Source organism: Phallusia mammillata, chromosome 3, assembly GCF_965637545.1.
Source record: "Phallusia mammillata chromosome 3, kaPhaMamm4.hap1.1, whole genome shotgun sequence".
NCBI lineage: Eukaryota > Metazoa > Chordata > Ascidiacea > Phlebobranchia > Ascidiidae > Phallusia > Phallusia mammillata.
Window position 1 is genome coordinate 12,161,740 of NC_137254.1, and position 12,165 is coordinate 12,173,904.

Genomic DNA, 12,165 nt, shown 5'->3' on the forward strand with positions numbered 1-12,165 from the left:
AGGTCCAGTTACACGCATCGGTGCGCACAGTCAGAGCCCCAGTCAGAATTTAGGTTAATTTAAAGCGTTAATAGCAGTTCATGTCAAAGTTTGCACACAGACGGGCTATTACGAAGGGCCTCGGGTGTGATACTAAACTCAAGCACAAACATCCGTCAGCCAGCTCTGTATGTAAGCATTTTTTCTCAAATGGCTCATGTCTACTTGACCGTGACGACATCTGCGCACTGACGTCACTTCACCAATGGTCAAGTTACACGCATTGATGCACACAGTCAGAGCCCAGGGATTGTAGGTTATCTCGTGCTGGCGCAACTTGTGAGTTTTAGCTGAAACGTATTGACTTTTATTTTTAGGCATGAAACAATGTTAATCTGTGCAGTAAGGTATAGATACATTTTCTGTAGTAAAACAAATTATTGTTCCACAAAAATATGTGTGGCTTGTTTAGAGATAAATTAAGACCTTAAGAGACACTGGTTGTGACGAATGGCTGGTGCAAAAATATTTTTCGTTTAATCCCAAAATGCTATGCAGCATTTACCTCAAGCGGATTTTGAAATTACTGCAATTTTCAGTAGTGCCCTGAAAGGTATTGTTTGCAGCATTATGACATCTGCAAAGGTAACAAAAATATTTTGCGCGTGACACTGTTATTGTTTACAAGCAACAATAGTTGGATTATTTCATGTACAGCGTGAAGGGTATTTTGCTGCTGACGTTAACTATGTTTGTACAATGTTGCTGTTATAAAGAAACTGACTCTGTTCTAATTCTAACGCTCTGAATGAGGTCAATAATTGTGTTAACATTAGTCCAAATCAATGCCTACGTAATAGCGGGATATAATGAAAGGTTTCAGGCGAAATGCTTAACCAACGCAGGGAACATATGACCTGTCAGCCAGCGCTGTATGTAAGCATTTTTTTCACATGGCTTGTGTCTGCTTAACAGTGACGATAACTACGCACTGACGTCACTTCGCTTATGGTCAAGTAAGACGCATCGATGCACACAGTCTGAGCCCCGCGCATTTTAGGTCATCAAAAGCTAATAAGAGTCTTTACGTAGCTGTAAACTGAATCTATCAACTTACTTCTAGAGGTAATGAATGATATTTGCCACAAAAAATGCTGCATTGAAGAACAGTATCTTGTTGCTTATTTATATAAACACTAGCGAAATAATTTGGTGTACCGACTGGTTGTTTCAAGTAAATTATTATTTTTTGTTTGGTAGTACTGATTATTTTGTCCCTGGCTGTGTTCAAACCAGTATGTTGCCTGATTGTATCAGAGTGTACAAAAGTATAAGGTTGCAGTTACACGATTGATATTTGTCTCAAATATTTAAGCATGCGCAACCATAGACGATTTGAAGATAACGTTATGGCTACGCAAAGAGTAACCAGATTTTAAAACAAAAGATAGAAAAAAATGTACAAAGCCGGCCTGGGTTATTACACTTGACATAAAATCTTGGTTACCTTCAAACAAATAATTTGAGACAGTGTAGTGTGTTACCGATATTACTCGTTTAACGTAATATTCTACTGTTAACACTCTACCGTAAACAGAAACATTTTTTCAATTCTTTCCAGAAAACTAACATCCACAGTTATTTTAGGGACGACAGGCTGTGAGAGATTTACAAGACAGCTTACTGTTAGACTCAGAGAACATCTGTACTAGATATTATAGCTTTCAACATGACAAATGAAGTCGCGGTAATTATACAATTTAACCCGGTTTCAGAACATGCTAACTTGAGCATAAAGTAATTAATGATAAAGAATAAGTATCTGATGAAAAATATTAATATCATATCTTTGTTTCAAACAGGTGAATGAAAAAACAACTTTAATTATTGAGTTAATGCAAACATTTTTTTTCTAACTATATAAGTTAGACACATTGACTCACAAAAGAAAATACAACACAAAAGTTGGACCCTGAAGTCTCAACACATAACTAAAAAGGGGTTTGGTTTACCTGCAAACTTCTAACTACAAACTCGCAGGAATACATTGTCTTTTTCAATGTAACATCAACGAGATGTTTTGTTTAAAACAACCAAAGGTGATGTTTTCGAATCACAATGGATTTACAATATCATTATACAAGCCAACTCGCGTGGATAAGAAACCTCATCGATGTCATGTTTGTGAAAAACACTTCACCAAAAGTGGAATCTTGAAAAGACACATGTTGACACACACTAACGAAAAATCTCGTCGATGTGAAGTTTGTGAAAAGACATTCGCCGAAAGTGGAACTTTGAAAAGACACATGTTGACGCACACAAGAGAGAAACCCCATGGATGTCATGTTTGTGAAAAAACTTTTGCCCTCAGTGGAACATTGAAAAGACACATGTTTACTCACACTAAAGAAAAACCTCATAGATGTCATGTGTGTGAGAAACGTTTCACCGAAAGTGGAGCTTTAAACAAGCACATGTTGACGCACACAAAAGAGAAACCTCATCGATGTGAAGTTTGTGAAAAGAGATTCAGCCAAAGTAGGTATTGGAAAGCACACATGTTGACGCACATCAATGACAAACCACATTCATGTGATATTTGTGAGAAAAGATTTGCCCTGCAGCATAATTTAAAAACGCACATGTTGACACACTTAAAAGAGAAACCCCATCGATGTGACGTTTGTGGAAAAAGATATCGTCAAGGTGGAAATTTAAAAATACATATGATGACACACACCAATGAGAAACCTCACCATTGTAATGTTTGTGAAAAAGGATTTTACGCCGCTAGAACACTGAAAGTACACATGTTAACGCACAATAAAGAGAAACCACACTGTTGTGATGTTTGTGGGAAAATTTTTATCCAGTGTGGAGATTTGAAAAGACACATGTTGACTCACACTAAGGAGAAACCACATCGATGTGATGTTTGTGAGAAATGTTTTGCTATTCGGAGTCATTTGAAAACACACCTAATGTCACACATCGATGAGAAACCACATCCATGCGATATTTGTGAGAAAAGTTTTTCCCTACAGCGTTATTTGAAAACACATATGAAAATACACACCGATCAGAAAATCCATCAATGTGACATTTGTGAAACAAGTTTTGCCCTACAAAGTTATTTGAAAAAACACATGAAAATACACACCGATCAGAAAATCCATCGATGTGACATTTGTAAAACAAGTTTTGCCCTACAATGTTATTTGAAAAAACACATGATGACACACCGATCAGAAACCCCATCGATGTGATGTTTGTGAAAAACGCTTTAGACAAGGTAGTCATTTGAAAACGCACATGTTGATTCACATCAATAAGAATCATTAACGATGTAGTGTTTGTGGAAGTAGCTTTGACCAAGACGGAACTTCAAAACATCGGCGAGCATTTCAAAATACACATATTGGCTCACATTAAGGAAAAAACTCATGTGTGTTATGTGTGTAATAAATGCCTTGCCAAAACTGACATTTGATAACTACATATTGCCTCACAGCAAAGAAAAATTCCATCGATTATTCAGTCGATGTCGACAGTTTAAACAACACATGTTGATTTATGCTAAAGAGTTTTTTGGGGGTCTGTAATCCAAATGAAGACATCCGATATACTTTGGTAAAACACAAGTTGTTATGTATTGGCGTTACAGATCAATGAGGTAATGTTGTGTGTATTATATCATTAATAAGGCAAGTTTTTGTTGCACTAAATCCGTGAGAAAGTTGCACTTAATTTTAACAAAAGTTGCATTTATGCACAAGTGTTTAAAATATACCAACAGTCAATCAACACTGCGCTATAAAAACAAGTGTCCTAACTGACAACTAGCACTCTAGCCTCATTTAATCAGTCTCGGAAGCATTATTGCGCAACAATCACTCTTCAGTCTTCACTCACGCACAAGAGAAATAAAAAGGAGAACGGGGAGAGCTATAAGTGAAGCGGCTGAAAGTTATTGCAATGCAACAACTATGCGTTTCATTTTTGCAACATATAAACTTGGCTGCTCATTAATTTCCTGTTTTGAAGTCATTTCAATATTGTGGTTGTGTCCACGATTTTAAAACCATATTTAAGATAAATATAACAACCCACTTCAAAGCTGTATTCTTTTTCAAACCAACAATCACTACTAAAATGCCATTATGTAGTGCGTATTGAAGATTTCAAAGAACTAAAAAAAAACACGAGATAATAAAATGTACTGTTCAATATCTGGTCCTCAAACAGAATATGAGTTTAAGTCACATTAGTTTTTTAATGGAGAAAAAAACTATTAGTTTTATAATGAGGAAAAAAACAAAAAGTTTCGATAGATACAATTAAAAATAGGCCAGCAATGCAGCATTTACAAATGAGAAATATAATACCTAAACATGCAATAATGTAACATTTTTACCTGAAAAAGCAGTGAAAATTATCGATGAATACTACAGCTAACTATCTGGGACAGTGCATTTATCAAATGGGGGAATACAAATAATTACTAATTTGTTCCCCAGGCCTGTGTAAGTAAGTAACGTAGAACAATGTTACACAAAAAAGCAAATTAACTGTGAGCTTTATTTACAATTGAAGATTTTTCAAAATATTTTCATCTGGTCTATCACCACAGTAGTAAGAAGGTATCAGTTGTTTGTCGGCCACCTTTCCTTGGCATACATTTGAAGTTTCCTTGATATACCGTTTTACAAAAACAAGTCTTAACCTCTTGTTCGGGAGTTGACCCAATAAATATGTATAATGGACGAAATACACAGGAAACTTGCTGCGAAACAAAAATTGTCCTGTTTTCCTCAACAGTGACTTTGCTATTTTATGATGACCGACAAACAACTTTTAGGTAACACAGAAACGGATGTGATAAAACAACTTTGCTCAGTTTAAAACAGATTATACGAATAAAAATGTTTTAGTTAACGAAAGCTATATTCTAGGCCCAGTCTCAAAATTATTAGGTCTTTTATTTATATTTATGGCTTGTATTTCCGTAAGGCACATGACGTTTAGAACACAGAAGTATGAGTTTAGGGAAATATTGGCAGGATAGAACTAAGTTTATGTTACATTGAATTGCTGCATTGTTATAATGTGTTTTTTTCAACTGTCAGTGACAAACCGTTGCGGCCAATCGTTTTGGCTAACAGCTGATTGGTCAACCCTTTGAGGTCCAAGTACCTCCCTGGGAGGTCCTTATGTTTTATGTAATAAGGTCCAAATACCTCTCTAGGAGGTATAAGTTGCGCCAGCGTGGCTGCCGCGGACCAATGGAGAGGAGCAACGGCGCAACTCAAGCGTTGCAACAGGAAAAAAGTGGCTGAATTCTAGGCAACAAAAACCCGAGTATTGCTTTGAGCTGTACCATACGCTTCATAGTTACTAACTGTGACTTTTTGTATGCAATATTATGATTTACGTTTGTTGACTGAACAATAAACTGCATGTTTTTTGTTTGGTGTATGGTTTTGTTTATTTTAGAATGGTTTGGTTTGGTAAAAAATAAGGCTGTTTTAGCATTGGCTACATAGAAAAAAAGCCATATTTGAAATGTCTATAAAAAATAAATCATTTAACTTGGGAATAAAACTTTTAAGATCGTGTTTTGTATGTATTGAGGTATTTAAAAAAGCAAGAAAAAGAACTTGGACCTGTGTGAGATTTTTTGTGGAAAATCCTTTGACCCCTAAAGCGTGGTAATCCTGTCAGTTGGTGCTTGAGTCAAGTTACTGACCGTTTGTATGGACAAAGGTATATTAATATGAATGAATCATTAGTCAAAGGCGTCTTTAAATTACTTGAACTTTAATGGAATTAAGTATCTTTCAAATCAAACATTTTACTTTGTTTCTGTTCGTGGATTGCTAAAAATAGAACAAAGCTACTTCATCGATTCGTGCCAATCGAAAAAAAACCCGGGAGTTTATCCTTGAAGCTTTATCATTAATTCAGTGACGTAAGAATAACTCATTGTGATCTTGAAATGGTTCATTTGCTCTAAAACGGGGCACTGTGAGGTGTTTTATTGCTGCTTCTAAAGATATATTAGTAACATAAAAAGATGGAAAACTGCGACCCATTGCAGGCCTTTTTCAAACTCGATCATTCTCTTGCTGCTATGCACCAGTGTTCAGTGTTATTCCGTTGTTGTTAGTTGATCGCCCAACATAGAATCAGTGAACAAAACAAATTGATAGTAAATGTCTGCAGCGTACAAGAGTCCAAGCATGAAGGCGAAGGTTCTATCCGTGCAGCATTATTTCATCTTGTGCAAGGTAAAACGCCAAACATGTGAGCATACAGTGTAACTGAAAGAACAATTTAAATTAGTTGGTATTGCATTAACGTAGAAAACGACGCTACTCCAACGCTCTATATTAGCTTAATAAATGCGGTAACATCAGTACGTAAATATAGACAGGCTGTGAAAGGCCTCTGGCGAAATGCTGAACTCTGCTAGCGCTGTATGTAAGCCTTTTTTCTTACATGGCTCGTGTCTGTTTAACCGTGACGACAACTACGCACTGACGTCACTTCACCAATGGTCAAGTTACACGCATCAGTGCACACAGTCTGAGCCCAGGGATTTAAAGCTTTGTGCTAATACAAGTCTAGAGTTTAGCTGAAAACTATTGACTTATATTTGGGCGAGAAACAAAGTTTAATCTGCGCAGTACGGTATTCAATAACATTGTTTAACAACAACAAACAACGCTTTGAATCGTGTGAATGGGTTAACTTCAGTTCTGGTTAAAGATAAAGACTTAACAGACATTCGACGCCCCTTCAACAGTGGCCAAGTTATCAGTCCACACAGTTGTAGCCTATGCAGTATGTTTAGAGAGCAATGCAGGCAGAGTGCATCTAAAATATACAGGATCGCTAAGATCACGTGGGTTGCTTGGTTCATTATTAACCCAGCTTGGCGTACCTTTATAACACTTGGTTCACATTTATATTGCTTGGTGAACGTTTATATCGCCTGGTGAACATTTATATCACTTGGTTTACCCTTATATCGCTTGGTGCACCTTTATGCCACTTGGCGTACCTTTTTATCGCCGGGGCAGGAACTTGGCCGAACGGTCTGGCGCGGGTTTAAACCCCGTGAAAAAAAGGTAAAGGTGCGCGCTGCATTATACAGGTGCACCAAGCAAAACAAAGTTGCACCGACCAAAATAAAGGTGCATCAAGGGGAATAAACGTGCACCAAGCGCCACAAAGGTGCATCAAGCGATATAAAGGTGCATCATGCGATATAAGGGTGAATCAAGCGTTATATATGTGCACCAGGCTATATTAAAATGCACCAAGTGATATCAAATGATACAAAGGTGCAGGCTGAAATAAAGTTTGAAGCTGCTTTTAACCTATTTCTTTAGGCGAGCATTAAATCATTAGAGTACAGTATTGGCGAATAGAGCACTGCAGCTGCACCTTCACTTAACAGTGTTAAGGGAGTTGTCAACATGCACTTGAAAAAAACAGAACGACTGAGATCATATAATAGCCAAAGTTTGTTATGTTACTATCGTATTTTTTGAATGCAGTATTCTTGTTTGCAGAACATAGGATAGTAACATGATGACTCAAACAAAAGAGAAACCACATCGATGTGATGATTGCGAAAAAAGGTTTGCTCAAAAGGCGGATTTAAAAAATCACATGTTGATTCACACAAATGAAAAACCTCATCAATGTATTGTTTGTGACAAAAGATTTTCCCAAAGTAGCGCATTGAACACACACATGTTGACACACACCAAAGAAAAACCCCATCCATGTAATATTTGTGAAAAAAGTTTTGCCGAAAGTAGAGATTTGAAAAAGCACATGTTGATACATACCCAAGAAAAACCTCACCGATGTGATGTTTGTGAGAAAAGGTTTAGACGGGCTGGACATTTAAAATGCCACATGTTGACACACACCAATGTCAAACCTCATGGATGCAATGTTTGTGACAAAAGTTTTGCAGACAGTGGAAATTTGAAGAAACACGTGTTGATTGACACAAAAAAAAACCTAACCAATGTTATGTTTGCAAAAAAAAATTTAACCGAGGTGGTGGTTTAAAATCACACATGTTGACTCACAGTAAAGAAAAACCTCATCAATGTGATGTTTGTGAAAAAAGATTTAGCTCAGGTGGACATTTGCGAAGACACATGTTGACACACACAAAAGAAAAACCCTATCGATGTGATGTTTGTGAAAAAAGGTTTAACCAAGGTGGAAACTTAAACTAACACAAGTTGACTCACAGCAATCAGAAACCTTATCGATGTGATGTTTGTGAAAAGTGCTTTAACCATGGTAGTCATTTGAAAACGCACATGTTGACACACACCAAAGAAAAACCTCATCGATGTGATGTTTGTGAAAAAAGATTTGCCCTAGGCGGAGCATTGAAATCACACATGTGGACTCACACCAAAGAAAAACCTCATCGATGTGATGTTTGTGAAAAATGCTTCACCGCAAGGTGGAAACTTAAAAAAACACATTACGACACACAATAAAGACAAACTCCATCAATGTAATACAAGTGCAGGTTTAACAGAAGCAAAAACTTGAAATAAACACATTAGTATACAAAGTCTAGAGTCTAGACCAGGGGCGGGCAACTTCTCCAGTTGGCGGGCCTGATATGGGAAAATGAAGCACTTGGCGGGCCGGATTCATGAATCGATACATTAATCGCGTATTTATCCAGTGATTTAAAACGGATTTTTGACCACCTAAACCAGGGGTGGGGAACCTTTTTGTTTATAAAGGCTACCAAACGATTTATCGTCACTCGTGTAGGCCGCATAGACTATTTTCCAGGCCAAGGGCAGTGATGTTCAAACTTTTTGACTTACAGAATGGTCGTTTTGCTATTTCCTCGTAGTTTGTAGAACTTACGGTCCCAGCTAATTAAAATTCCTCACTACATTTTCATCTTCACTACAACATTCAGGATTTATTTAACCTAGAAATTGCTGAACCTGGAGTTTTTGGTAGTCCTAACTATGGAAATCGCTTTATGTACCACTATGGGACCACATGGGTCTTGTTTGAAAACCGCTGCCCTGGAACTAATCAAAAAATAATCTGCAATAAGGTCAAAAATACGTTTCTGTCTATTTTTTTTCAGCGCCTGGTGCAGTCGGTTATATCAACATCTTAAAAATGTATTTTGCCATCGAAAGCCGCACTTAGTGCCCTAAAAGGCTGCATGTGGCCTTTAGGCCGCAGGTTCCCCACCCCTGAACTAGGCTATACGTGTGGAAACAAAGAAAACCGTTAAAGTAGGACACACACAAGGTTGGTAGTTATGTCGTAACAATAGACGTATGGTGCAATGGTAACAACGGCGGGAAATTTTTTTGCTATTGGGGAGCGTTACAACTGTAATTTGACGTAGTAAGCAAGTAATGGGGGATTGCGGCAGACTGTGACCGCGGGCCACATTTTCATGTAAGACCGGAAACTGTCCGCGGGCCGCTCAAAATCCCGTCGCGGGCCGGATCCGGCCCGCGGGCCGTATGTTGCCCACCCCTGGTCTAGACCATCTAAAAGATGATGTAGGATTTGCAATTATGTATGTTGACTTGTACCAAAGTGAAATTCAATTTGTTTGTTTTTTTAATAAATAAAAATTAGTACGAATGGACATTAAAAACACCCTTGTGTGCTGTTTGTAAAAATGTTTAATGCATTTAGATGCTTAAAAACTTTTTTTATTCATAGGGCATTTTAGATTTTATCCTGCAAAACGTTTTTTTAATGCTTAAAAAGAATAGAAAGTGTTAAGCCATGTCATAATTGAATCAATTAATTGTTTTCGTAGATTACCCAGTCAATAATAGAACGCAACACATCCTTAAAAATGGCTTGATGCAGTTTTTATGGCTTTTATTAAGATTACTTGTTTTGAAAGCTTGCCAAAGCGACATGCTTGTTAAATTTCATGTAGTTTTGCTAAATTACCCAGAAAACAAAACCTGCACAAAAGTGCACAATGTTACTGGACTTTGCAAATTAAGTAAGCGACGCATAAAATAATTGTAAACATGCATAGGTTTCCCATAAGGATTTGGTGGCTAAAATTGGTAAATATACTCATCACATAGTTTTGATTAATCGAGGTGTGGGAGTATCTGGCAACATCGGCGCACAAGTTTTTTGACCAGCTTTACTAATTCACCCAGTCGAAGACGGTCGAAGACGAAAACCCTAGGGCGGTACTCACGCGAGCGCCCAGGGAGGTGAAAAGTAGACAGCATTTACAAAACCGCCATAGAGTTAGTCAGCGTTGCAGCCCAGCAGCTCATTAAGCAGTACAACTTAAGATTGCTTGTTTTTATGGTAATTTGCGTATTTCGATTTGCGCTAGTTTGCTTTAGACTGGCTTTTTTTGTGAAACAACCTGTGACCACTATTGCAGCTTCTCCAGTCTGTGTGAATTTGCCCTAACCCCAATAGGCTACGGACATAATTCATATCCGCTTGTACTTGTGATTTTCTCGCAAAAGCTTAAAGAATGAATTAGTGCTTATTTGATGTGCGGCCCTCCTTTAAGCATAACATTTTCCTAACTGGCACTTGTGTTAAAAAGGTTGCTCACCCCTTGTTTAGACAATAGCTGAATGACCGATTGAGTTTGGCGAGCCTTTGTCGATCTTTCTTTTGCTTTTATGCACCAGTGTTTAGTGATTTTACTCCATTGTTGTTAGTGGAGAATGATCAAAGGCTAAAATGATCAGCGTCTGCAGCGTACGAAAGGGTTTTATCCTTATATCACATCTTCTGTAAGGTAAAACACAAATATGAGCATAACAGTGAATTGTTAGTATTGTATTTATGTAGAAACTGACGCTATTCTGACGCTTTGAATCAGGTTAATGACTTAGTCAAAGCTTACAACACAACGAAAGGCGAACACAGGAATTATTTCGCTTGCCAGTCTGCGCATTTTTTCACACATTGTTCATGTCTAACTAACCGTGACGACAACTACGCACCGACGTCACTTTATCAGTGGTCAAGTTACACGCATCAGTGCACACAGTCAGAGCCTCGGGCATTGTATGTTATCTCGTGCTGGCACAACTCGTGAGTTTTAAACGTAACGCATTGACTTATTTTTAGGCATAAAACGATGTTAATCTGGGCAGTGAGGTATTGATTGAAATATTTCCCGCAGTAAAACAAATTGCAGTACCACAAAAAGTATGTTGCTTGTTTAGAGAACCACTAGAACAGTAAGAGGCACTTGTTGTGACGACTTGGTGGTGTAAAGCTTGTTTTTCGTTTAATCCTGAAATACTATGCAGCATTTAACTTTTTGAAACTACTGCAATTTTTAGTAGTGGGTTATTGTTGGTATTGCTTACAGCATTATGACATCTGCAAACGTAACAAAAAAAATTTCCGCGTAACACTGTTTGTTTACAAGCAACAATAGTTGGTTTATATTTTGTACAGTATTGCATTTATGTAGAAACTAACGCTGTTCTAACGCTCTGAATCATGTCAATGATTGTGTTAAGATCAGTTCAAGTCAAAGCATAACGATAGGATATAATGAAAGGCCTCGGGCGTGTAGCGGTCATGGTATTAGTGTGGACAATGTTTATGTTTTATGTTAGCATGTTGTTTTAAATAATGTTGCACAGCATGTAGGGGGAAGTGTTTAACCTCTCTATAAAAGGGTGTAAGTGTTGGTATTTCCGTTCTTATGCCCGTCATAAGATATTTTTTGCCTCCAGAATGTTCTAATGGTAAACTAGGTATTTGTTCATCATTACGCATACTTCCTCTTGTTTATACTGTCGTTTCTGTTTCAAGTTTAAAGTAGAACACATCCGCTCGTACTTGAGAAGAAGCATAGCAGCTGCGTTAGATGGCGCTATGACTTTATCAATTGCACCTTTGCCATAAAATAAATTCTATAACTGAAAGGAAAAAAAGGTTTACTGTAAAACCAAGTTTCTGCGTTCCTATATGTAGTTTGTTTTTGACTTTGTCGGGAGTATTTCTATTAGTATTCTATGCTTCTATTTTCTTCAATTGTTAAGCGAGAGAATTTCTGTCGTTTAGAGCTGATTTGGTTGTTATGGTTGTTGGTTGCAAATCAGTCAGCTGTTATTGAGATGCAAAAATCAGACTTACCATCAATCTGTA

The 12,165-nt window shown here is 37.4% G+C and overlaps 1 protein-coding gene across 1 annotated transcript; it reads left to right on the plus strand.

Moving 5' to 3' along the window:
• Positions 1-1,201: 1,201 nt before the first annotated feature.
• LOC145219528 (uncharacterized) lies at positions 1,202-12,131 on the plus strand. Its single transcript, XM_080086882.1, has 3 exons — positions 1,202-3,156; positions 7,604-8,064; positions 8,250-12,131. Exons 1-3 carry the CDS (start codon positions 2,055-2,057, stop codon positions 8,514-8,516), a joined length of 1,830 nt encoding a protein of 609 aa, XP_079943008.1. The 5' UTR covers positions 1,202-2,054; the 3' UTR covers positions 8,517-12,131.
• The last annotated feature ends 34 nt before the right edge of the window (positions 12,132-12,165 follow it).